The sequence below is a fragment of the Oryctolagus cuniculus genome, chromosome 6, assembly GCF_964237555.1.
Source record: "Oryctolagus cuniculus chromosome 6, mOryCun1.1, whole genome shotgun sequence".
NCBI lineage: Eukaryota > Metazoa > Chordata > Mammalia > Lagomorpha > Leporidae > Oryctolagus > Oryctolagus cuniculus.
The window spans coordinates 149,017,133-149,044,294 of record NC_091437.1 but is presented as its reverse complement, the minus strand read 5'-3'; the positions used below and the strand labels follow the sequence as shown (position 1 = coordinate 149,044,294).

The 27,162-nt window shown below is 44.1% G+C and overlaps 2 protein-coding genes, 2 long non-coding RNA genes and 1 pseudogene across 19 annotated transcripts in view; 3 read left to right on the top strand and 2 right to left on the bottom strand.

Annotated features, from left to right (window-relative positions):
• The window catches only part of ATAD2 (ATPase family AAA domain containing 2), a 91,862-nt gene extending 87,577 nt beyond the window's left edge, over positions 1–4,285 (top strand). For 10 of the 11 annotated variants that reach the window (XM_070075455.1, XM_070075454.1, XM_051844788.2 and 7 more), the window contains 3 exons: positions 705–838; positions 2,227–2,355; positions 3,042–4,285. In XM_070075455.1, the coding sequence (XP_069931556.1) occupies positions 705–838; positions 2,227–2,355; positions 3,042–3,086 (308 nt within the window). In that variant the 3' untranslated portion in view covers positions 3,087–4,285. The remainder of the gene's footprint in view (positions 1–704; positions 839–2,226; positions 2,356–3,041) is intronic. The other variant, XM_051844787.2, reaches the window with a different exon arrangement.
• A 2,133-nt stretch (positions 4,286–6,418) lies between these two features.
• On the top strand, positions 6,419–6,972 carry LOC138850099 (small ribosomal subunit protein uS8 pseudogene; annotated as a pseudogene).
• A 4,054-nt stretch (positions 6,973–11,026) lies between these two features.
• On the bottom strand, positions 11,027–16,610 carry LOC138849978 (uncharacterized). Its single transcript, XR_011389325.1, has 2 exons — positions 16,491–16,610; positions 11,027–11,401 (listed from the first exon to the last, which is right to left on the bottom strand). It is a non-coding gene; the product is annotated as an uncharacterized lncRNA (long non-coding RNA).
• Positions 16,611–16,757: 147 nt separating this feature from the next.
• ZHX1 (zinc fingers and homeoboxes 1) overlaps positions 16,758–27,162 on the top strand; it is a 31,163-nt gene continuing 20,758 nt past the window's right edge. For 2 of the 6 annotated variants that reach the window (XR_007919160.2, XM_017341513.2), the window contains exons 1-2: positions 16,799–17,049; positions 23,866–23,982. The gene's annotated coding sequence lies outside the window, so the exon portion shown is untranslated. Of the gene's footprint in view, positions 17,050–17,241; positions 17,288–23,865; positions 23,983–25,622; positions 25,737–27,162 lie in introns of those variants that run through there. The other 4 variants (XM_070075459.1, XM_070075460.1, XM_070075461.1 and 1 more) reach the window with 4 other exon arrangements.
• LOC138849977 (uncharacterized) overlaps positions 17,961–27,162 on the bottom strand; it is a 41,161-nt gene continuing 31,959 nt past the window's right edge. Inside the window, exon 2 of the long non-coding RNA XR_011389324.1 lies at positions 17,961–19,387. This is a non-coding gene — a long non-coding RNA (uncharacterized lncRNA). The remainder of the gene's footprint in view (positions 19,388–27,162) is intronic.

Below are 27,162 nucleotides of genomic sequence, written 5' to 3'. Positions count from 1 at the left end.
CAGCTTTGTGGCAAAGAAGGTAAAGCTGCCTCCTGGTACACCAGCATTCCCATGTGGGGATGCTTGTGTTATCATTACCTTTTTTAAAAGAACACCCGTGGGACCAGTACTTGCTTAGATGTCAAAAGGTGTTGGGTCTTAGAACCAAGATATGTCTCTTCACTTCTTTAGGCTTCATTTTTCTCAGCTGACAGTCTATGAGTGACTCATTTGAGTGATCAAGGACCAGCAAACTTTTTCATTTGAGGACTTGATAAGAGATAAATAATTTAGGCTAGAAAGGGGCCACACAGTCTCTATCACTACTCAATCCTGCGGGGAAATTACATTGATGGTAGGTAAAATGGATGTGACATCTACTAAGCTTTCTTTATCGTGGTATGATAGATTTCACACATGGGTAGGAATTTGCAACCCCTATTCTAGATTATTGAGGTCTCTTCCAGCTCTTAAGTTCTGTGAGTCTGATGCCTAAGTAAAAGCCTAACCTGTTGATGGTCCCCCTAAGATAATCAGATTGAGAAATACTTCTTAAATTGTTCCCCAAGAGTTTAGTGTTTCAGTGTTATACTCTTAGGAAGAATTAATAAGCCAGAATTGGTGTTTGTGTTCTTGGTAAATATGCCCTATTGTTGAGCTACCTAATATTTATTTTAGGCTTTATAATGTCTGTGGACCAAACAGTATTTAACTTTTCATTCTAGAAATGTGTGTTCTGCGAATGACTCGAGCTAGACGTTCTCAAGTTGAGCAACAGCAACTCATCAGTGTTGAAAAGGCTTTGGCAATTCTTTCTCAACCAACACCCTCACTTGTTGTAGACCATGAGCGACTGAAAGTATGTATAATGAAATAATAATGCCTTCACTGTGCAGATTAGGAATCCCCAAACACTGGATTGTGGACTAGTTACAGGCTGTCTATATAGGAATTAGAAGAAAAACTAAAACTTTTCTCTTCTTCTCAACTTCACTTTATTGCTTTTCTTCTTCTCCTTTCCCAAATTAGGAATTATATCTAAGGATCACTGGTGAGGAGCAAAGAAAAAATTGTTAAGTAATTCTGATGTGATGCTAAGTTATTTGTTGCTGTTACTTTTTCTCTACCCATTTCCCTCAGTTGGGTTTTCAGCTTCACTCCTCAAGTAAAGTGATATCCTAATAGCTAGTAATACTTGGCCTTTGTTGAATTTTTTCTGCCATTTGACACTGTTGATAAGTCTCCTCCTTCCTTAACTGTTATGTCATTAAACCGTCCCTGCCTTCAATTACTTTTATAAGCTCCTCAGAGCTTTTTCACCATTTGTTCTATTTCTTTTGCTTTTTTTAATTTAAGATTTATTTGTTTTTATTTAACTTGAAAGGCAGAGTTACAGAAAGATCTTCCATCCACTGGTTCACTCCCCAAATGTCTGCAATACCCAGGACTGGGCAACACTGAAACCAGGAGCTTCTTCCAGGTCTCCCACATGAATGCAGGGGCCTAAGCACTGGGGCCCTCCTCTGGTTCTTTCCCAGGCACATTAGTAGGGAGTTGGATCAGAAGTGGAGCAGCCAGGACTCAAACCAGTGCCTATTTGGGGTGCTGATGGAACAGGCAGCAGCTTTACCTGCTACACCACAATGCTGGCCCTCTTTGGTCTATTTGTATGCTCCATTTTTTTGTACTCTTGGAACAGTCATCATCTTTTTAAAGGTGATCTCACATCTGGAACTCTCCACCCTGACAAGTCCAAATAAGTGAGGAATTACTAAGAACTCCACTAAGTCCAATTCATTTATGAGAAAAAGCAATAATGAGATAGAATCCTTTTTATAAGAATTAGCATCCGAGGGCCAGCACTGTGGTATAATGGGTTAATCTGCCACATCTGTTTGAGTCCTGGCTGTTCCATCTCTGATCCGGCTTGCCTGGGAAAACAGCAGAAGATGGCCCAAGTCCTTGGGCCCCTACTCCCACACGGGAGACCCAGATGTATTGCTGTTTTGCCCCTGTTAATTTTATTATAGATTATCTTTTTAAATTTATCTATAGATGATTATGGCTAGAATTGAAATTAATAACCTTGGCTGTAATTTTTACAATAGAAAGGATCGCTGTCTTATCAAATGGCTTGGTCTGTTCTCTCTGGTTTATATGTTAACAACTCCCCAAACCTTCAAAATTAAATATCTTGTCCCAGGGAATTTATCTTTCACATACATAATCATTCATGTTTTCTTTTAGAATCTTTTGAAAACCATTGTGAAAAAAAGTCAAAAATACAATATATTGCAATTGGAAAATTTGTATGCAGTGATTAGCCAGTGTATTTATCAGCATCGCATGGACTATGATAAAACTACACTTATACAGGTAAACAACTGAGTTGAAATTTTTTAATCCTTTGTTGTCATATATTATAAGATTGCTGAAGTTTTATTTATGTAAGAAATTAACTGATTATAAGAATTCAGAGACCATTTTTACTATGTGTAATAATTCTAGGTACAAATATTCAAAATTTCTTAAATCTAGAACTTCATTAGTTTGTGTTAGTGAAGCTATAGTTCCTTTTTGATAGAACTACCTGTCTTTACATAATTTTACTTTATGATAGGTATTGAAGTGCTAATTTCTAAAAATAGTACAAACACATTACCAGTGCTTACAAGGTATAAATTGGTACCTGCTACGTACTCACTAGTGTTTAATATATATGCATAGATATTTTTAAATATAGTTGTATATATTATATATGTATGTGCATATATATACACATATATAATAGGTATATATATGCCTACTAAAGTAGAATAGGGTACATTGGTTATACCATACTAGTACCTACAAAATATAAAATAATATCTCAGAGTACAGCACTACCTTGATTATAGCTATTTGAATTTAACATGTATCTTGGAATCGTTTCAAAGGTATTTAAATAATGAAATTACATCACAAATCAGTTTAACATTGTTATTTATAAAAGTAATTTTTATTTTCACTATCAGATATGTAATGGATGTTAATATTACTTTTTTCTCTTATCCTTTATCTAGAAAATGGAGCAAGAGGTAGAAAACTTCAGTTCTTCCAGATCATGATGTTATGGTATCCGATATTGTTTATGTTCAGTTCCTATTTAATTCACTTTACATGTCCACATAACTGATGCAAGATGAAATCCTGCATCATAAAGGAAAAAATTAATAGTAAAAGTATTTATACATTGCTGGTATTTATGTACATGTGTAAGGTAAATTACATATATAAGAGAACTGATAAATATTGGAAGTTTGCTTGAACAAGGCACTGTAATAATAGTTGAAATTTGGCCAACTGTTAATAAAGTTATTTTGATAACTAAAGTTTTATGGCACTTTAGAGTAATTAGCAACATTGAAATTTTTGTATTGAGCACTTTTAATTCTATTCTTCCTAAAAGTAGTTTACTATATCAGAATAGACACTTACCTAACCCTGTGTCCTTGCCATTCTTGTCTTTTTTGTTTTCTTTCATGTCCTTCTCCCATCTGCTTTTAACATCATTGCTTATCCACTTAAAGCCAGAATTCCAGTCATGATTACGGGAGGACCCTTGAACATCTTTTGACTCCACCACAGTTCTTCATTTAAATATCAGAAGTAATGTTCTTAGATAAACATTTTTATAATCGGATTAAATAAAGATTTTTTAAAAATTTTTGTTTACTTTTATAATTATCTCACAACAATCTAATAACTACCTTGTTAAACATCTTTTTAATAGCACAGAGTTTTATTTTGAAAACCTTTCTATATTTCTAAAATTGTGTAGGTTATATTGATACATTTTATATGCAACTATATAAATACAAATTTAAATTTTGTATTAATACCAAAAATGCATTTCTTTCTTAAAGCTGAAATCATTCATTCCCATGCATATTCTTTTTGGGGATGTTGGGGTGATAGTTTGTACAACCTTGTTTGAGGGGAGTAAGTGAATGATAATCTAACGAGAGATTCTGGATTCTGAAACAGTTCAGAATTAACCTGCCTCTTGTTGATTTATCTGAATATTGTAGTTAAAAACTTCTAAAATTCAGCAACTTGGGTATTTTAATTAGTAGATCCTATCTTCTGTAATGTATCCAGCAATGCCAGTCACTGAGAAGATTTAAATATGTGTACATTACTGGAGATACACATATATGCTCATTTTTGTTTAAGTTCACTATAACTTATTCTGCCAAATGCATCTTTTATAACCAGGATTTCATATTGTATGTACAGCTTGTATAATAAATTTTAAAGCTGAGAACTGCTTCTCAAGTTTGTTTCTAATTTTTTCAGTTTATTAAAACATACTGAAGATAATTTAGTGAAAAACAAGTGCAAAATGTATTCTTTCCTATGTTGCTGTGCATAATTTAAAATGCTGTTGACACTGTAATGTTTATATGATGTGTGTGCTTTTTTTTTTTTCTTTTTTTTGAGAGAGAGACAGAAAGGTCTTCCTTTCCGTTGGTTCACCCCCCCAGTGGCCGCTATGGCTGGCATACTGTGCCAATCCGAAGCCAGGAGCCAGGTGCTTCCTCCTGGTCTCCCATGCGGGTGCAGGGCCCAAGGACTTGGGCCATCCTTCACTGCCTTCCCGGGCCACAACAGGGAGCTGGACTGGAAGAGGAACAACTGGGACAGAATCCAGCGCCCCAACCAGGACTAGAACCGCGGCGCCAGCAGATGTGTGTGCTTTTAACTATAAATACTAATGTGCCTAAGTGCCCCCACCCCCTTAACATTATGTACAAATTCCAGACATGGTATATCTGCATTCTTTTTTTTTTTTTTTGACAGGCAGAGTGGACAGTGAGAGAGACAGAGAAAGGTCTTCCTTTTGCCGTTGGTTCACCCTCCAATGGCCGCCACGGCCAGTGCGCTGAGTCCAGCGCACCGCGACCTATCCAAAGCCAGGAGCCAGGTGCTTCTCCTGGTCTCCCATGGGGTGCAGGGCCCAAGGATTTGGGCCATCCTCCACTGCACTCCCAGGCCACATCAGAGAGCTGGCCTGGAAGAGGGGCAACCAGGACAGAATCCAGCATCCCGACCGGGACTAGAACCTGGTGTGCCAGCGCCGCAAGGCAGAGGTTTAGCCTACTGAGCCGCAGCGCCGGCACTCTATCTGCATTCTTATGTAGAGTTTGAAACCTTGCTGAAATTGCAAGGTAAGAATGTTTTTTCTTATTTTTTGCTGAAAAGTGAAGTTCAGAGCAATTAAGAAAAAGAAAAATCATCCAGATCGAAAGTGATGTATTGGCCACAATAGGCTAGTTCTAGTCCCGGTCGGGGTGCTGGATTCTGTCCCGGTTGCCCCACTTCCACGCCAGCTCTCTGCCGTGGCCAGGGAGTGCAGTGGAGGATGGCCCAGGTGCCTGGGCCGTGCACCCCATGGGAAACCAGGAGAAGCACCTGGCTCCTGCCTTCGGATCAGCGTAGTGCGCCGGCCGCAGCGCGCCAGCCGCGGCGGCCATTGGAGGGTGAACCAACGGCAAAAGGAAGACCTTTCTCTCTGTGTGTCTCTCTCACTGTCCACTGTGCCTGTCAAAAAAAACAAAAAGTGATGTATTATATATAGAAAATCCTAAAGAACCCACAAAAAGCCTGCTAGATATAATATGCAAATTCAACACAGTTACAGGATAGAAAATCAACATGCAACAATAATTTGTACTTAGTTAAGGAACTCCCTTATGTTGGTTCTTTCCCCCGCCAAATGCCCACAATGCCTTGGGCAAACACACAGAGCCAGGAACTAAATCCAGATCTCCCACACAGAGGCAGGAATGGGAGCCACTACTGCTGCCTACCAGGGTTGACACTGGCAGAAAGCTAGAATCAGAAGCTGGAGCACCAAATCAAACGCAGGCACTCTGATCTTGGATGTGGGCTTAACCGCCAGGTTAAAGGCCTATGCCTAAAAATCAACTGTGTTTCTGTAAACTAAGGAGAGCAAATTAAAACAGCTCCATCTGCAACACTGTCTGAAACAATGAAACACCTTGGAATATTATCAAGAGATGAACAACTTACACATGGATACTACAAAATGTTGCTGAAAGAAATTCAGTAAATATTATATAAACAACAACTATTCTAAAGAACTCTTAACACTCAACACAAAGCCAGTGGATGTGTATGTTTTTTGAGGACCTTGGTTTTTATGAGTGCTGGTCAAGTTTGGAAGATACCCACTTTGTGCATATTAGGGATAGTTCCAGAGTTGTGAAGGTGGTCTCCCAAGGGCTTTGTGTGAACAATAACCTAAGTTATGTATTTAATACACTTGGAAGCATCTGGATTTTCAGGTAATGTTAGGAGACAAGAGAATGCAATCTATAGTTTATGTTTTGCCTGGAATCTCCGATAGGCTGAAAAAATGTCAAGCTTCCCCCCCTCCCCCATACACACACAAATCTTGAAATTGTGATATACAGCAAAACAAGAAAAAGGGGCAGCTGCTGTGGCATACGTGGGTTAAGCCTCTGCCTGCAGCACTGGCATGACATCCATGTAGGTATCAGTTCCGGTCCCTGCTGATGGCTAACTCCATGCTCTCGCCCCTCCTGGCCAATGTTCCCAAGAGCATCAACAGTGCTGAGAAGAGGCAAATGCCAGGTTCTTGTTAGACTGCTCCAAAGTCTTGTCAGGTTTCTAACTGATGATGAAGCATGGTTACATTGGCGAATTTGAAATCATTGATGATCACAGAGCTGGGAAAATTGTGAACCTCACTGGCAGCTTAAATGTGGCGTGATCAGCCCCAGATTTGATGTGCGGTTGAAAGGGCTAGAAAAATGGCAGAATAATCTGCTTTCATCCCACCAGTTTGGTTTCATTGTACTGACAACCTCAGCTGGCATCATGGACCATTAAGAAGCATGATGAAAACACACAGGAGGGATAATCCTGGATTCCTTTTCTAGGGATGTAACACATACATACAAATAAAAACTCAATGGACAAAAAAAAAAAAAAAAAAGTACTCTTTGGGGCTAGTGCTGTGGTGTAGCAGGTGAAGCTGCTGCCTGCAGTGCCAGCTTCCCTTGTGGGTGCCAGTTTGAGTCCTGGCTGCTCCACTTCCAGTCCAGCTCTCTGCTATGGCCTGGGCAAGCAGTACAAGATGGCCCAAGTCCTTGGGCCCCTGCACCTGAATGGGAGACCCAGAGGAGGCTTCTGGCTCCTGGCTTTGGATCGGCACAGCTCTGGCCATTTTGGCCATCTGGGGAATGAGCCAGCAGATGGAAGCGCTCACTTGCTCTCTCTGTTGCTCTCTCTCTGCCACTCCTCTCTCTGTGTAACCCTGACTTTCAAATAAATCTTTAAAAAAAAAAAATTGGTTACATGAGCCAGTGTTGTGGTACAGTGGCTTAGGCTATCATGATGCTGCATCTCTTATCAGAACTCTGATTCAAGTCTTGGCTGCCCTGCTTCTGGTACAGCTTCCTGCTAATGTACCTGGAAAGCAGCAGAGGATGACAAAGTGCTTAGCTCACTGCCAACCATGTGGGAGACCAGAATGGAGTTCCTGACTCCTGGCTTCAGTCTGGCCCAGCCCTGGCTGCTGTGACCATAAGGGGAGTAAGCCAATGGGTGGAAGATCTCTCTCTGTGTGTGTATTTCTTCCCCACTAACTCTGCCTTTCTAATAAATAAATTTAAAAAGGCACTGGTCAGAGTACCTGGGTTCAGTGCCTGGCTTCAGCTCCTGACTCCAGCTTCTCGCTCATGCAGACTGAGGGAGGCAGCAGTGATGGCTCAAGTAATTGGGTTCCATGGAATTAAGATAAATTTAGGAGCAGGATTGGGTTCCTGGCTCTCAGTGTCAGGCAGCTCCGTCCCAGCCATTGACTATAGTCTGGATGAAAGTCCTTTATAAGCATTGCAGATATTTTCCCCCAGTCTGATTTTTTTTTTTTAAGATTTTATTTATTTATTTGAGAGGTAGAGTTACAGACAGAGGGAGACACAAAGATCTTTCTGTTGGTTCACTCTCCAAATGGCTGCAATGGCTGGAGCTGAGCTGATCAGGAGCTTCTTCCAAGTCTCCCATGCAGGTGCAGGGACCCAAGCACTTGGGCCATCCTCCACTGCTATCCCAGGCCATAGCAAAGAACTGGATTGGAAGAGGAGCAGCTGGGACTAGAACCGGCGCCCATATGGGATGCCAGTGCCACCGTTGGAGGAGTAACCTACTGTGCTACAGTGCTGGCCCCCGGGACTTGTCTTTTCAACATCTTAGTAATACATATCAAAAGGCAGAAGTTTTTAATTTTAATAAAGTAGAAATTCATTGTTATAAATCATGCTTTTGATATTTAATCTTTGTTTCACTAAACATCACAAAAATTCTTTTGTTTTCTATAAGTTTTTTTTTTTTTTTTTTTTTCCCAGAGAGAGAGAGGTCTTCCTTTTCCGTTGGGTCACCCCCCCTAATGGCCGCTACGGCTGGCGCTGTGCCGATCTGAAGTCAGGAGCCAGGTGCTTCCTCCTGGTCTCCCATGTGGGTGTAGGGCCCAAGCACTTGGGCCATCCTCCACTGCACTCCCGGGCCACAGCAGAGAACTGGACTGGAAGAGGAGCAACCGGGACAGAATCCGGCACCCCAACCGGGACTAGAACCTAGAGTGCCGGCGCCACAGGCGGAAGATTAGCCAAGTGAGCCATGGTGCCGGCCTGTTTTCTATAAGTTTTATCATTTTAAGTTTTATATTTAGAACTGTGACAAAAAGTCAGTTTTTCAAAAGATTCTATTTATGGCCGGTGCCACGGCTCACTAAGCTAATCCTCTGCCTGCGGCACTGGCACCCCGGGTTCTAGTCCCCGTTGCTCCTCTTCCAGTCCAGCTCTCTGCTGTGGCCTGGGAAAGCAGTAGAGGATGGTCCAAGCCCTTGGGCCCCTGCACCCACGTGGGAGACCCGGAGGAAGCTCCTGGCTCCTGGCTCCTGGCTTCAGATCAGCGCAGCTCCAGCCGTTGCGGCCATCTGGGGAGTGAACCAATGGAAGGAAGACCTTTCTGTCTCCTCTCTCTCTCTCTCTCTCTCTCTCTCTCTCTCTCTCTCTGCCTCTACCTCTCTCTGTAACTCTGTCTTTGACATAAATAAAATCTTTAAAAAAAGGCATTTCTTAAAAAGAAATGAACGAGCTTGGTGAATAAGCTCCTGTTCACTGCCTCTTTAGAATATCTCTAATGTGTGCTCTACACTTAGATTCTCCCTTTAGTTGAGTCCTGAGTCCCAGAGCAATACCCTGCTTGAAACTACTTTTCAGGCCGGCGCCACGGCTCAATAGGCTAATCCTCCACCTTGCGGCGCCGGCACACCGGGTTCTAGTCCCGGTTGGGGTGCCCGATTCTGTCCCGGTTGCCCCTCTTCCAGGCCAGCTCTCTGCTGTGGCCAGGGAGTGCAGTGGAGGATGGCCCAAGTGCTTGGGCCCTGCACCCCATGGGAGACCAGGATAAGCACCTGGCTCCTGCCATCGGATCAGCGTAGTGCGCTGGCTGCAGCGGCCATTGGAGGGTGACCCAACGGCAAAAGGAAGACCTTTCTGTCTCTCTCTCTCAATGTCCACTCTGCCTGTCAAAAAAAAAAAAAAAAAAAAAAAAAAAACACAAAACTACATTTTGGTTCCTTTGCCCTTTCTCACTAAATACTCATAAACCATTCACTTTATGTCCTTTACTCGGGCTCCACTTTACGGGGAGCCTAACCCAAGACACTCTTTGTAAAAGAAAAACATGAACTGTTCTGACAATAAAAAGAACTTTTTTTTTTCGTTTTCCCAGCCATTGAACTACAAACCATTGATGTCCTCAATATTTTATTATGAGAGCATAACCATTTTATTGTTCATTTTCTTCCCATTTTAAAGATTGTTTTATTTTGTAGCAATGTTATGTTTTGATTCTGTTTTTGAGAAGAAGAATCTGGAAGCTTTGTTTAGGCTCTGTAGTTTTATGTGCAAGGGTTGGAAGTGAGATCACTACATTTGAGCAATCAGCCCTGCCAACATCCCAGCTCTGGCGAGGAGTCAGAGAACAGCACTTAACATGCAGCAAGAGGCTCTTGGAATACTTCTACCTTCAGAGCACATGCGGAATTAAAATGATTTGAATGTCTGAAAGACACGGGATTAAAACATTTAGTGGGCCAGAGAGCCAGACGTGGGCACCCTGGACACACAGACCCCTGAGCCACAAGCATTAGTTTAAAGGACCATTGTGAAACTTCAACTGGCTCGAAGATCGACTTGGGGGAAGAGGTGGGGGCAGCGCTCATTTCAGTAGATAATGTATTCATGAAATAATTTGGAAGCTGATTATGTGTGATGAATCCTAATTATAGCAATTTGCTGTAGTGAATATTTTAGAAAATCATATTAGAAAAAAAAAAGCTTTTACTTCACTTAGGAAGAAAAATAAGATGCCCCCAGTCTCATGGTCTGTAATTGTTTGTTCCATGCAGTCTACCTGCCTTATACTTAGGACCACAGCATGTGTGTGTGTGTTTCTGTTGCTTCCTTAAATTTTCCCTAAGTCTCTTTCCCCACCCTGCTGGAGAGAAAATGTAAATTGCCACCCTCATTCAGTTTCCTTGGTTTCCTCTGAACCTTCACCTCACAGCTGATGCATGAACCTAATCACTAAAATGCTAACTAAATGAAAGTGTCTATATCTAAAATGTAATTTTCTAATATTCTTAGACAAAATCACCTTTCAGGAGAAGAAACAGAAATAACTACGCATTTTCTCTCATCTAAAAATAGCCAACCTGGAAATACCACTGAAATGTTTATAGTGGCTAGGAAGTAAAAAAAAAAAAAAAAAGAAAAAGGATGGATTCTTATCTATATTTTTTAAAGTTTCTGCCGTGATTATACTCCCTTGATAATAAAAACATTTTATAAAAATGTTAAAACAACTTTAAAAATAATATTAAAATTATTTTAATTATGAGATGTGTAATATCTAAAGGAAAGCCCCAAAAGATCAGAAAAAGTATCTAAACAAAGATTGTAGATTTATTTTATTTGTTATATCATCCTTCAACTGCCTTTGGACAAATATTTTATTTTTCATTTACTTATTTACTTGAAAGTCTGAATTACACAGAGAGGAGAGACAGAGAAAGTCTTCCATCGACTGGTTCACTCCCCCAGTTGGCTGCAACGGAGCTGTGCCTATCTGAAGGCAAGAGCCACATTTCTTCTGGGTCTCCCATGCTGGTGCAGGGGCCCAAAGACTTGGGCCATCTTCCATTGCTTTCCCAGGCCATGGCAGAGAGCTAGATCAGAAGTGGAGCAGCTGGGTCTCGAACTGGTGACCATATGGGATGCCGGCACTGCAGGTGGCAGCTTTACCTGCTACGCCACAGCGTCAGCCCCTGGACAAATATTTTCAAGAAGATTGTTAAAAGGCCTGTAAATTTATCTGTGTGATCAGAAAGAAAGGTATGTTTGTAATATGAACTTAGTAATTACATTTCCTTGATGGCTGTGAATTATGTATCATCCAGCTATGAAACAGAGGGGAAAATTATTTTGTTTCAAGATTTATTTATTTGAGAGAATTACAGAGAGAGAGGGAGAAACAGAGGGAGACTTCCTCTGGTTCACTCCCCAAATGGCCACACACCCAGGACTGGGCCAGGCCAAAGTCACGAACCAGGAGCTTCTTCTGGGTCTCCCATGGGCCATCTTCTGCTGCTTTTCCAGACCATTCGCAGGGAGCTGAATTGAAAGTGGAGCAGCCAGGACACGAATTAGCACCCATATGGGATACTGGCATTGCAGGTGTGGCTTAACTCACTATGCCACAATGCCATCCTTGGTCTATATTTTCAATTTATAACATTCATAATTAAAATGAGATCAAGGGGGCTGGCACTGTGGCATAGCAGGTAAAGCTGCCACCTCCAGTGCTGGCATCTCCTATGAGTGCTGGTTTGAGTCCCGGCTGCCCCACTTCCAATCTAGCTCTCCGTTATAGCCTGGGAAAGCAGTAGAAGATGGCCCAAGTGCTTGGGCCCCTGCACCCATGTGGGAGACCCAGAAGAAGCTCCTGGTTCCTAGCTTCGGACCAATGCAGCTCCGGCCATTGTGGCCAACTGGGGAGTGAAACATCAGATGGAAGACCTCTCTCTCTCTCCCACGTGGGTGCAGGGGCATAAGAGCTTGGGTTATCTTCAACTGCTTTCCCAGGCACGTTAGCAGAGAGCTAGATTGGAAGTGAAACAGCTGGGCCGTCTTCCGCTGCTTTCCCAGGCACATTAGCAGGGAGGTGGATTGGCAGTGGAGCAGTCAGGACTCGAACCGGAACTCATATGAGAGGTTGACACTGCAGATGGCAGCTTAACCCACTGCAGCCCAGCGTTGGCCCAAGTATTTGTTAGATCAGTATTTCCAAAGTGAGGTCCCTGGCTCACTTATATAAGGAGTTGCATATCACCAGTTGCATATCAAGTGCAGGTTCACAGCTTCATCCAAAGTCCATTGAATTAGATTCTGACAGTGGAGTCTGAGAATCTTTTTTTTTTTTTTTTTTTTTTTTTTTTTTGAAACACACATTTCTTCTATCCAGTGGTTCACTCTCCAAATGCCTCCAATGGCCAGGGCTAGGCTAGGAGCTTGGAACTTAACCTGAGTTTCCTGCGTGAGTGATGAAGACCCACATACTTGAGCTGTGTTACCTTGTGCCTTGCAGGGTGTTCGTTAGTCAAAAGTTGGAATTGAAACCACAGCTGAGGGACTGGCGCCGTGGCGTAGCAGGTAAAGCCACTGCCTGCAGTGCCGACATCCCACATGGGCACCGATTTGAGTCCTGGCTGCTCCACTTCCAATCCAGCTCTCTGCTATGGCCTGTGCAAGCAGTGGAAGATGGCCCACTGGGGAGTGAACTAGCGGATGAAAGATCTCTCTCTCTACCTCTCCTTCTCTATGTAACTCTTTCAAATAAATAAATAAATCTTTAAAAAAAAAAAAAAGGAAACCACAGCTGTGACTTGAAGGCAGACATTGCCATATGGGATGTGGGTGACGCACACTGCATCTTATTCCCTGTGCTAAGTGCCCACCTCCTAAGGACCCATTTTTAAAATAAGCTCCCCAATAACTCTCACACATATTAAAATTTAAGGACTGTTATCTTAGACTCCTCTGCTAAGATTTTGAAGCACAGTGAATCACTTTTCTCACTTTAGTATTGCTTTCTATTTGGGTGTTACCCTAGGATTTTTTGTGTTTTAAGATTTTAGGTTTAAAAAAATTACCTTTTTTTTTTTTTTTTTTAAGAAATAGCACTGACACATTCACTAAACTTTTTGGTGTAAATATTTATACACCAAGGAGTGAAATAACCCATATGACAACAAGATTAAAATACAAAGTGTGTCAAAGTGATACTCCTGGAATAAATACTGAGAAATCAATTTTTCCTTCATGTTTTTTGTTTTGTATTTATAGTAGTATAGTCCCATGTATGGTGTAATACTCGATATAGAAAGGGGAGGAGTGGAGTGGGGAGGGCATTTTATAAGTAGCAAGAATATCAACTCATTTTTTACTTTCGCTATTGTCATTATTATTATTATTATAGAAAACACAAAGAGGAAAATAAAATGACTGGACCCCGAGTGGATTCTGAAACTGTTCAGCTGCAGTAGCTTCGGCAGGAACCTTTTGTTTACCTTCTGGAGTGGCCATTGAAGAAAACCGTGGGAACATTCCACTAGGGCTAAATTCTCAAGTTCACCTAACCATGGTTAAAAGTTTAAAATGTCTCAGGGTGATGTCTTTTTGGCAGGCCTGTTTCATGTTACCATGTTTTTACAAGGCCTTTTTTTTTGCAAGAGAGAGAAATAATAACAGAAGGGAGCCACTACAAAAAGTGCTGTCGGAAATCTGTTCCTCAGAGGATACCAGCACTGAGAACTTTTTATTCAAAGCGCTTCACTTCCTACAAATATTTTTTCTCATTTTTTTTTTACAAGGGTGGAAGAGGCTCTGAATAGCAAAAGCGCTGCGCTTTTTAAATCCTGCTGAACAACTTCTCATCTCTAACAGTACTGAAGATTTGCCATACCAGTCTGTGTATAACAAACCGCAAAACATATGCATAAAAAAAATCTAGACTCTTCTAATTGTGCCAGTCCATGGGTAGACACTTGCTTCTGGAGCCACGCAGCTGTTAAAATCAGTCATATTTACAATTTTTATAAATGAATTTATTTTAATACAAACAAGTTACTCTGCAAGCATGATCTCTAAACAGATTTATGTGGGCTGGCACAATCTGCTATGCTAAACATACATTCATACTGCTTAAGTGTGCAACCAGTCTTGTCGAGTGGTGGTGAGAACAGTCTTGCTTTGCACAGGCAGACCAAATAATTCGCAGCAACTTAAACTAAGGACATTGTTTTCAGCACTGTGCCGTGGAATTTGTTTTCATGGACAGAACTGCCCTGTAGGCGTGACCTTACACTGGCAGGATTCTGGGCTGCTGGCACTGGGCAGTGAGCCAAGGAGACAGCTCACAGAGAGAAGGAGGTGACTATAAACTGGGGTGTTGAAGAAGACGAGGCAGAGGGAAAGGAGGAGGAAGATGAAAGAAAAGGAGGAGAGCCCGCTTCTGCCAATGCGCACCCTGGAGGCAGGAGGTGACAGGCAGGCTCGGGTGTTTGGGTCACTGCCACCCAGCTGGGCGACCTGGGCTGAGTGCCCGGCTCCTGGCTGCAGCACAGCTCAGCCATGGGTGTTTGGTGTGTGGACCAGCAGATGGGAGAGCTCTGTCCCTGTCTTTCAAATCTTTGTTAAAAAGAAAAGGAAGAGAGGAGAAAGAGAGAAGCGAAGTTTATCTGCATCCCCGACATCCTTAGAAGGGTCTCCCCTTGATCCCTTGTCCCCTACCTTTCACTTCCAAGCATTTCTATGGTCAGGGTTTTTGCTTGGCTACTAGGTTGCAATAAACTCCTGGAAAACAGGAATGTTGCCTAATTTAGCTTTACTTCTCCCACCGTATATGGCATGCACTGATGCTAAAATAAATAAATAAATAAATAAATAGCCTAGGGGCCGGGACTGTGGCATAGTGGGTAAAGTCACCCCCCTGCAGCGCTGGCATCCCTTATAGGCGCCCGTTCAAGTCCTGGCTGCTCCACTTCCGATCCAGCTCTCTGCTATGGCCTGGGAAAGAAGTAGAGGGTGGTCCAAGTCCTTGGGCCCCTGCACCCACGTGGGAGACCCAGAAGAAGCTCCTGGCTCCTGTCTTCGGATCGGTGCAGCTCCGGCTGTTGTGGCCAATTTGGGGGTGAACCAGCAGATGGAAGACCTCTCTCTCTGCCTCTCCTCTCTCTGTGTAACTTTGACTTTCAAATAAATAAATCTTAAAAAAGCCTAGTCGTTAAATCAATGAACAAAAGAATAAATTTCTCTATTTTAAACATTTTCATCCCTGAAAGTCCCAGAGGTTCTTTGTGGGCGCAGCACCGTCCCTAGGGGGCGCAGAGAAATGTCAGGGCGCACTTTTTCTTCAGCAGTTCTTTGATCGGTGCCTGGGTACTTACATGGCGAAAACCCTATCATTTTATATTTTTAATTGATATTAGAACAGGATCCTCATAAACGACTCTCTTCACCTTTATACTACTACTGCCTTACACTGGTTCCTTGAATTCGTGCGGGCAGTTTACTCTGAGTTTAATTCCTAGCGAGGTAAGGCTGTGCTGACACTCCGGGTGTGCGTCCAGGGCGCTGGGCTGAGGTCCCTCTGCTCCCACGATCGGTCAGCCTCGGCGCGCACTAGGTGTCCAAACCCACTCACAAAACGCTGGCGGACGCCGACGCCCACAGCCGGCCTTTCGCTTGGCGCCACGGCGAGTGCTAGGATTCATGCGGCTCCAGCGCCCGGCTGTCCAAGCACAAAGGGTCCCTGGCGGGGCTGGGGGCGGGGAATCCTCACCCCGGCGCCAAAGAGCGCGCTCCCACGCCCAGGCCCGCGAATCCGCGCGCAGCGGCCCCAGGGCCGGGCGCCTCTCCTGGCTCCGGCTCGCACGCTGCGCCCGAACGGTGCGAAGCGTGCGGGCAGGCGCTGGGACGCCGGCCGGTTTCCCGACAGCCCAGCCGGCCCCCGCCGCGGGGCTGGACCACAGCGAAGCGGTCTGGGTTTGCAGGGCAGGACTTGGACGGCCTCCGGGAGTGACGCGTGAGGGGACGGGGAGCAGAGGGCGGCTCCAAAGTGAGGTCGAACTGAACTTTTCGGTGGCCGCGGGACCGGAGGCAAGAAGAGGTGGGGCTGCAGTGACAGGGGCGAGACCACGGTGGACAAGGGGGTGGAACGCCTGGCCTCTCACAAGGGCGGAGCTGCCACTGACAGTGGGCGGGGCGTCCCGCAGGGGGCGGGGCTTGAGTAGGACGGCCGGCAGGAGATGGGGCTGATGATGACAAGGGGCGTCTCGGTGAGGAGACCATGCCTACCTCTCCGATTCCGGCGGCGACAGCCTTCTGGACTGGCCGGAGAGACGACGAGGCTTCTGCCGACAGCGGGCGGAGCTATCGCTGGGCAAGGGGCTGGGCAGTTACGGGACCCGGGGAGGCGGGGCTCCTCCTGACAGGAGGCGGGGCTTCAGTTGACAGGAGGAGGGGCGGCTCCCTGGCGCCTGCGGCGCGCCAATCCCCGGGTAGCTGTTGGGTCGAACCCCAGGGGAGCTGCAGGGTCCGGGTGTGGAGATCCCGGCGCGGCGCGGGGTGGGGGCGCGCGGAGGGCGCGCGCGCGGGAGGGCCCCGCCTCGGCCGGCTCTCTCCTCCCCCTCTGCCCCCCGGACGGCCGCGGGGGCGCGCGCCTCTCCTCGCACCCCTACCCCGGGTCCCCCTCGCTTGGCTGGGCAGCCACAGCCGCTGAGGCTGGTCTGCGGGGCCGGCCAAGTGGTTCCGGGTTTAGGGTTCACAGGTCAGAGTTGACTCCCTGAAAAGTGCAGCCGGTTTGAAATGCAAGATGGCGGCGGCGGGGCGCTGAGAGGCGCGGCGGCCCCTGCAGGTAGCGACTCGACGAGTGGGCCCGGACACCCCAGGCTGCGGGTGGGAAGCGGAGCGCGGAGCTCTCGGCCGGCCGGGAAGAAGCGAGCGGCGCGGGGTGGGCCGCAGGAGGGCGGCTCGAGGGCAGAGACCCCGGGGGCTGAGCCCGCTCGCTGCGGCGGGCGGCTGGGCGGACCCGGCGCGGGGCGTTCGTGGGGGAGGGACGGGGCCTGCCGCGCGACGGAGTCGCCTCCGCGGAGGTAGCCGCAGCCTGCTTCGCTCTCAGGGGTTCTGCACGGTGGAGGGAGCTGGGGGGCGGGCGTTCTATGAGGGAAAAAACCTCGGCCTCCCCCTCGACCCCCGCTTGAGCGAGCATTGGGCAACTTGGGGCTGTTGAGCGGAGTGAGGGCTTGGGTTTCCCTGAGGACGCCGCCGCGGGGGATGGAGGACCCCAGCAAGGTTGCGGGCCCTCGGGGGCGTGTGGCCGCCTCGTGGGGCTCGGCTTCTCGGAGACTGGGAAGCGATTTTCTAGCTGGGGCTGAGCGCACTGGCTTTGGGGTTGGCGCCCCGGAAACCCTTCCGGGGAAGGCTGCACCCCCAGTTCAGGGACGGCTGTGCCTCCACTTGGGATGAGACTGTATTAAGATGTTCAGGAAGGCCTGGGATTTGGGGCGGGCTGGGGGGAGTTGATTAAAGAGGATGGGAATGCTGTGTGGCCTTTTCAATAGGCAGAACGGGGGTGGGGCTGGAGGGGGGTGGCGGGGGTGGGAGACTGGCCTAGGAGATCCTCCAAGCTGTAGGGCCTGGAGGCAGCCAGTTCCTTGAGGGGAATGAAAGGTTGGGAGGGGGATGTGCGCGGAACGTGGGTTAATGGCAGGAAAGAAGAGCCCTGGGGGATGCCCTAGCCCTGTGTATTGGCACCAAAGTTCCAAGTAAAGGGACTTAAAATTCTTTGTTCCGGTACGCCACCCCCACCTCCGTGGGCAACAGTGAGGGAAGAGCGACCCCCACCCCCCACCCCAGGAGGCACAGATTTCGTTGGATGCCCTTAGCTTAGGATGGTGATCAGACCTCTTGGAAGGCGTCCGAGAGAGATTTAGAAGAGCAGAATGGGGATGGAGGAAAAAGGGGACGGGATCTGGCAGAGCAAGCAGTCCGCAGTCGTCTGCCGTCATGTCACCCCGATTCGTTTTAAAAAAGATGGGAAGAGCTAATCCGAGAAAGAAACATGTCAGGGGAAGGCTAGTCGAGACTTCATGATTGATTGGGTTGCGATTCCGTGAAACTTGAAAGAAAGAAGTAGCTCCCTTGGAGGTTAGTATGGTGGGGAAAAAGGAAAATCCCCAGATGGGGAAAGGTGCGGCGGCTCCTGGTTAGGGAGGAGGACGCAGGAGCCGTGGCTGCTGGGCTGGACGAGTGTGCCTGTGAGGGCAGCCCATGTGGAAGTGCGCCTTGAGATGTGTCCCCGTTGGTCTTTGTCTGAAAGCTTTGACTTGTATTACATGGTGCTCCGTGAATTACCTTTGTTTCTGGAAAGTCAGCCCGATTTCATGCTGGTGGTGAGGAGGAGCCGGAGTTGGGTTTAACAGGCACGCTGCCGCTGGTGCACTCCTAGGCTACTGTAATTTCTCAAGTACCGATTCCGACTCCTGATGTTAAGCAAAAGAAATCTGAGTGCTGCCGATGACAGTAGTGCGGTAAACAGGGTGAAAACGAGGAAGAGCTTTTGAGAATATTTTCTTCGGAGTTTTTCTCTGCTTCCGCTAAGCATTTGAGGACTGTGCAGCGTAATTTTAGACAAAGTAAAATGCACAGCGTTCGGTCCTTTCAATATAAAAATGGTGGCATTTTATTTCTCAATGAAGTTTTTTTTTGTTTGTTAGAAGTATCTGTTTACTAAGGATTAAAATAAGAAAATGAAAATTAAAATGAGATGGATACCTGGTGATAGCTATGATTTATGTAGGTTCCTCGAGCCCTCCTTGTATTTTCAAAAGAGCTTCAATGTCTTTATTGAAAAGGTTTTAGAGACAGTTAAAGTATGACCTAGTTTGGAGCTTCGCATTTGGAACATTACTGTACATGTGTGCTGTTCTTTGGTTTTCTCAAAGTGCGTGTAGCTCCAGTTTTATGTTCGATTCTGAACAGATCAGGCCGGGTGAACCAGAGAAGCATTGATGCCAGATGGCTTGTGGATGGGCTGAGGCCGAACACATAAGTGTGCCTGTGCGGTGACGGTTCCTTACTAGATGTCTTTCCCTTGTGGGTGAGCTTATTTCGCTGGGTTTGGAGAGTAGTTCCTGAATGATGTAGCAGTGGTTTCACCTTTAATGATACTTGTAAGTTCTTTTTGTGGGTAACTGTGAACAAAGTTTTACAATTATTTTGTCAATTAAAATAGCATAAGGAGGTGGTTCGTTCTGAACATTTTTCTCCCTTTTATATTATATTTCACTTTAAGGTGGGAAAAGAATGTTACCATGTGTCACATATTTTCTTTCTTCTGTTAATTGGGCACACAATGTAGCATTTAAGACTTAGTTTGCTGTTAGTTATGACTTAATACTTAATTAAAAATGCTCTTAAAATGACATAAATGATCACAAATGTAGTTGAGGAAATCACCCTTTTATTTGTGCTACAGCAAAAGAGTTTACTCGAATATTAAGCATGTTGAAAGTTCTGTATCTAATCTAGTTTTTAATCTAATATCAGAGTCAATGCAATTATTTAGGGAGGGCTTTGGAATGATATGTTTTTGAAAGTAATTTAAATGTATTTTTAAAATCATGACTAGCCTTTGAATAAGAGCCAGTGTTTCTGTAATGTTACTAATGTATTTTATTGTATCTTTGCTGCTCTGATACATTTGTAGTGATGAGTAATCAGATTTACATGACTGAGGTTGCTAATTTAGATTACTTTTCTGGATATACATTTTCACTTACATTTTGGAAATCTGTATTTTATACGGTTTATTTTTAAAGTAAATGTTAATGTGTAAATTTTTATGTAGTTGCCAGGTTTTGGTTTTAAGACACTTAATCTTGGCATTTTATGTAGTCAGTATTCCATAATGCATTCATGAGGTATAAAGTAGAAATGTGTATATGCATGAAGATCTATAACAGATACATACCCTTGGCCTAAACAAATGTAATGTTCTCTGGAAAAGCAGTTGATAGGACTAGTTTAAGAATGACATTTATTCAGAGGAGCTAGTTAAATAATTTTTAATGGAGGATTTTTATTTTCACTTTTTAGATTTAGATTTTTAAAAACTATCAATGCTTATGTAACAAAACGTTAAAGTGGTAGGTGTATCATAAAGATTTACCATTTTCAATTAAATAAAACTCTTCCATTAAATTTTGGTGATTTCCTATTTCCTACATGATTTTTATTCCTACTTTCCCCTTTCTAACGGTCTTTTTTTTCCTTTTTTGGTTGCTGTGAGAAATGAAAGAACATAGGAGGTTCGGATATTTCTAAGCACTATCTTCATAATTATGCTTTTTTTTTTCTCTGCTAAAACTGTTCCCATTTACTGCGCAATATTGTTAAGAAGTTTGTGGTGTTGTTGATTTAGCTTACTGGGCATAGATTACTTGGAAGTGAGGAGAAGCGAGCAATTTTTCCTTATTACTCTAAGAATATTTGTATGAGCGGTTTATTCTCTTAAATACCCCTTAAAATGTATCATCCAGTAGTGATTCATTTTGAAGCTAAAGTCAGAGGAAAAATGTGTGTAGAGGGGATTAAATTATGATTGATTAATGTCTACATGTTAAAGCCAACTTGTACCAGCATTATTTAACATACTCAAAGGTATGAAATAAAAAATAGTTTATTGCTTGATTGTTACCCAGATTTTTTCAACATTTGGCGATTTTAAACACAGCCTTCCTTTGTTATATAACTTGAAGTTAATACTTTAAATAAAAGTAAGAAAAGTCTAACATCCATCTTGTTCTTCCTAAGTACTAGGAAGAATTCTAAAAACTTTATATGTGTTACTTCCTTCAGTCCTCACAACAACCTTGTTAGGTAGATGCTGTAATTAGCCCCATTTTATAGATGAGGGGGCTGAGGCACAGATAGGCCTCATTTGTCTGAAGCCACACAGCTACGACGAGATAGTGCTGGGATTTCAATCCAGTCTGTTCCAGAGGCTCTTAGTCTTTAAAATCCATCTACGTTAAGAATATCTTGTTATGTTTTATTATATAATGTACATGGTAAGATGAACTCTTTAATTTTTGAACTGTGCTCATTCTAAATTAAAAAAATACTTTGAACTAGAAGTGTTCCACAGTAACCCCAGTATCAGGAACTGAAACAACATCAGGCAAATAGGAGCTTTTCATTCAGAAGTATTGAGGACCTCATTTGTTACTCATATAGTTAGTTGCCTTGTGCCTTTGCATGTCTTGGCAGCTCTCCCCGAGAGACACTCATTCGGTAAAACAGCCTGCGTTTGATGAATGATTTCAGAAGGGATTGGAATAGGTTACCAATTTCCTACAATATTAATAATTCATTTTGGAAAATAACCTCCCCTCTTTGGCAGCTGTTTCCTGTCCTCTCTTCTAGTCCATATCCTGTCGATGGATGGCTAAGGAGCGACTGAACAAGGAGATACCAGGAAATGAAACTGTAGAATCTCAGACTGCAGAGATAACTGGATACTCCACTGGGGCTACCAGAAAAAATGCTCTTTTGCTTTTCATGAAAATAGTATAATTAATTATTCAGCCTCAGTTTTAACTTAGCCTGGAGATATTTTGTTAGAGGATAGATATATTCTTAAAGAGGGCTGTTCAGAAACTTATATTTAACGGTGGCAAGAGTCAAAAGATAAGGCATTTCAGGAAAGCTGTCATTATTCATTCACTGTACAGAGTATCAGTGATTCAAGAACAATAACAAATATGCTGTAACTCTTCACAAGCATTATGTACTGTTATTCTAGTAAGAGGAGCAGTTATGGTTTTTATTAAATTATCTGATTGGTTAAAGTCAGGAGTCCAGAATTCTTTCCAGGTCTCCCACGGGAGAGGCAGGGGCCCATGCACTTGCCATCTTCCGCTGCTTTCCCAGGTGCAACAGCAGGGAGCTGGATCAAAAAGTGGAGCAGCAAGAACTTGTACTGGCACCTATATGGGATGACTGCATTGCAAGCAACAGCTTAACCTGCTACACCACAACACCTGCTCCGTGAATTTTCAAAGAATGATTTTCAGTTGTTTGATTGCAAATTACTGATGCTTCATGTAGTTTTGTAGTTTAATATAGCTTTGTAGTAAAAGCTAAATAATTAAACACTTGTCATCCTATTAGATAACCTCATGTTTAGGTGTAGAGTACCACTAGTTTATTTAAATTGTTATTAACTTGTATTGCTGGCATTAATAATCCTCACCATGGTAGTTAATACTTAGTAAATTAGGATACAAATATTAGTAGGTCTGTGTGCAAACACAAATGAATATACCTATTCCCAACTCTTAGTTTAAGTTGTCTTTCATAACCTTTCTGGACTAATTTTAAAGATTCCACATATTCACATTTCAGTTTTCTCATTACAGGCTATTTATTCATAATTTAACAATTTTTTTTAAAATAGTGTAATGATTACTTGGTTTTTCTGTATAATATAAACACTTAGTTCTGAATTTTGTATTTCTTTACAATTTGGCATTTAGGTGTTTTAAGTTTCTGTGGAGAAATAAAGCTTTTTTTTTTTTTTTTTTTTTTTTTAATTACATCTAAAGGCGGGCATTTGGTACAACCTTTAAGACTCTGTTTGGGATGCTCACATCCCATATTGGAGTGCCTGGGTTCATGTCCTGGCTTTCCTTCCATCCAGTTTCCTGCTAATAAGCATCCTATGATGGCTCAAGTACTTGGGTCCCTGCCACCCACACAAGAGACCTGGATGGACTTCTGGACCCCTGGCTTCCACCTGGCTCAGCCCTGGCTACTGTGGTATTTGAGAAGTGAAACAGTGGGTGGATAACCTCTGTGTTTCAAATAAAGGAAAATAAGTAATCTTAAGATCACATATTCTTTTTTTAGAAAAAGGTTTGTTTATTTATTTGAAAGGCAGAGTTACAAAGACAAAGAGGCAGAGAGAGAGAAAGAGAGGTCTTTCATCCACTGGTTTACTCCCCAGATGGCCGCAACGGCCAGAGCTGTGCCAGTCCGAAGCCAGGAGCCAGGAGCCTCTTCCAGGTCTCCCACATGGGTGCAGGGGCTCAAGGACTTGAGCCATCTTCCACTGCTATCCCAGGCCATAGCAGAGAGCGGGATCAGAAGTGGAGCATCCGGGACTCGAACCGGCGGCCGTATGGGATGCTGGCACTGCAGGTAGAGGCTTTACCTTCTATGCCACCTGGCCCCAAAATTACATTTACTTTTAAAAAGCAAGGCATAGCTGTAAAATTTCCAGACTATGGATGAATCATATCTAGGGGTGGGCGCCGCGGCTCAAAAGGCTAATCCTCCGCCTGCGGCGCCGGCACACCGGGTTCTAGTCCCGGTCGGGGCGCCGGATTCTGTCCCGGTTGCCCCTCTTCCAGGCCAGCTCTCTGCTGTGGCCAGGGAGTGCAGTGGAGGATGGCCCAAGTGCTTGGGCCCTGCACCCCATGGGAGACCAGGACAAGTACCTGGCTCCTGCCTTCGGATCAGCGTGGTGTGCCGGCCGCGGCGGCCATTGGAGGGTGACCCAACGGCAAAAGGAAGACCTTTCTGTCTCTCTCTCTCACTGTCCACTCTGCCTGTCAAAAAAAAAAAAAAATCATATCTAGAATAATAAACGGATTTTTTTTTTTTGTAGGAGAAGACAGATAGCTACTGTGGACCTGTTTGTAATGATGGCCTGAGCTAAACACCTCCTAATTTAAAGGGATATCCTCCCGTTTCAAAGAACAGGATGCTGAGGAAGCTATGGCAAGTATGTGTTTCATTGTTTTGGTGTGGTAAAATTCAGGTGTCCGATGTACTTTCTTTAGATTCCATGATAGTATATTTGACTAAAGTTTTAAAAACTTTCCTTAAAAAACAGCAGATATATGTATAATTTTTTAAAAAAGATTTATTTATTTGAAACACAGAGTTAGAGAGAGGCAGAGAAAGGGAGAGGTCTTCCATCTATTGGTTCACTGCCCAAATGGCTGCAATGGCTGGAGCTGCGTTAATCCAAAGCCGGGAGCCAGGAGCTTCTTCCAGCTCTCCCATGCAGGTGCAGGGGCCCAAGGACTTGGGCCATCTTACACTGCGTTCCCAGGCAATAGCAGAGAGCTGGACCAGAAGTGGAGCAGCTGGGACTCAAACCGGCACCCATATGGGATGCTGGCAGTGCAGGTGGCGGCTTTACCCACTACACCACAGTGCCGGCCCTTGCGTATAGTATTTTTTTTTAAAAATAATGTAGTTTCAGGGTCAGCACTGTGGTGTCCCGGCTGCTCCACTTCTGATCCAGCTCTCTGCTATGGCCTGGGAAAGCAGTAGAAGATGGCCCAAGTCCTTGGGCCCCTGCATCTGCATGGGGGAGCCGGAAGAAGCTCCTGGCTCCTGACTTCAGATCGGCGCAGCTCTGGCCATTGCTGCCAACTGGGGAGTGAACCAGCGGATGGAAGACCTCTCTTTCTCTGCCTCTCCTCTCTGTCTGTAACTCTGACTTTCAAATAAATAAATCTTAAAAAAAAAAAAAAACCCTCTGAGTATTGACTGCTTTAATTTCAAAGGAAACAGAACACTTCATAATAAATCTTATGTACTATGTTTATAACTGACTTTTCTATCTTAATATAATTGATTTTTCAATTAATATTTGCTGAAACCAGCTGTGTGTCAGAGAGTATATCAGGAACAGTGATAATTAAGGTAAACAAGACAAATGAATGTCCTGAAAGCAAGGATTTCATGTAGGGAAATTGATCTAGAGATTTTCATATTCTTGTACCTATATTCATAAAAATGCTTTAAGATATAAGAACAGTCCTGAAATGTATTTTCGATATATAGACTCCTGGTAATACTTAATTATAAAATTTTAATTAACAATTAAATATTGTATTTAGATTAATCACACCAATATTTATACACAATTGTTTTTATTTATCTTTTAAAAATAAGCATTAGATCACATATTATATACTTGAAATATTAATACTTTAATCCAATTGTTATTTATTTATTTATTTATTTAGCTTTGTGTATTTGTTTGAAAAGCAGAGTTACAGAGAGAGAGAGAGATCTTCCATCCGTTGGTTCCCTCCCTAAATGGCCGCAATTGCCAGGACTGAGCCAGGCTGAAGCTAAGAGCTAGAACTCAAACTGGTCTCCTACATGAGTGGCAGAGGCCCAAGCACTTGGGCCATCTTCTGCTGCTTTCCCAGGCATATTAGCAGGGAGCTGGATTGGAAGTAGTGCAGCCAGCACTCAAACTGGTGCCCATATGGGATCTCCCCCATTGTTACTTTAGATAATCCCACAAAGTACTAGGAAGAATTTTATAACCATTAATGTGATTCACTTTCATTATTTTTATTTTTTATTATTTTTAATAAGATTTATTTATTTATTTGAAAGAGTTACAGTGAGGGAGAGACAAAGAAATGATCTTCCATCTGCTGATTCATTCCCCAAATAGCCACACAGCCAAGGATGGACCAGGCCGAGCCAGGAGCCAGGAGCTTCCTTCAGGTATTCTACGTGGGTGCAGAGGCCCAGGCACTTGGGCCATCTTCCTTTGGATTGAAGATCTCTCTGTCTCTCCCTCTCTCTCTCTCTCTAACTCTGCCTTTCAAGTAAATAAATCTTTTTTTTTTTTTTTTGTCCTTCTTTTTGGACAGGCAGAGTAGATAGTGAGAGAGAGAGACAGAGAGAAAGGTCTTCCTTTGCCATTGGTTCATCCTCCAATGGCTGCCGCGGCCGGCGTGCTGCTGCCGGTGCATCACGCTGATCCGAAAGCAGGAGTCAGGTCTCCCATGGGGTGCAGGGCCCAAGCACTTGGGCCATCCTCCACTGCACTCCCTGGCCACAGCAGAGAGCTGGCCTGGAAGAGGGGCAACCGGGACAGAATCCGGTGCCCTGACTGGGACTAGAACCCAGTGTGCTGGCGCCGCAAGGCGGAGGATTAGCCTAGTGAGCCGTGGCACCGGCCAAAGTAAATAAATCTTAAAAAAAAAATACTACTATCTTTTAAAGTATTTTTAAAAACTAGATGATCTAATCTTCTATAAGGTAGCTAGTTTTTTTTTTTTTTTTTAAGATTTGTTTATTTATTTGAAAAGCAATGTTAAAGAGAGAGAGAGATCTTTGATCTGCTGGTTTATTCCCCCAAATGGCTGCAACAGCCGAAGCTGGGCCAATACAAAGCCAGGACCCAGACCTCCTCTGGATCTCCCACATGGGTGCAGAGGCCCAAACACTTGGGCAATCTTCCTCTGCTTTCCCAGGCTCATTAGCAGGATCAGAAGTAGAGCAACCGGGACTTGAATTGGCACCTATATGGGGTGCCATCGCCATAGGTGGTGGCTTTACCTGTTACACCACGATGCTGGTTACTTTTTCTATAAATAGGAAAAATGTTGGACAGTTGAATGGTTCATCAGTCTCTCAAAGATAATCTCACTTAAGTTAAAAATAGCATTTTGGGGGCCGGCACTGTGGCATAGTGGGTTAATCCTCCGCCTGCATTGCCGGTATCCCATATGGGCACCAGTTCAAGACCTAACTGTTCCACTTCCAGTCCAGCTCTCTGCTATGGCCTGGGAAAGCAGTAGAAGATGGCCCAAGTGCTTGGGCCCCTGCACCCACGTGGGAGACCTGGAGGAATCTCCTAGCTCCTGGCTTCAGATAGGCCAACTCTGGCCGTTGTGGCCAACTGGAAAGTGAACCAGCAGATGGAAGACCTATCGCTCTCTATGCCTCTACTTCTCTCTCTGTGTAACTCAGGCATTGTTACACAGAGAGAGAGAGAGAGAGATCTTACAGTCACTGGTTCACTCCCCAAATGGCTGCAACAGCCAGAGTTGGGCAAGACCGAGGCCAGGAGCCAGGAGCTTTTTCTGGGTCTACCATGTGGGTGCAAAGACCCAAATACTCGGGCTGTCTTCTGCTGATTTCC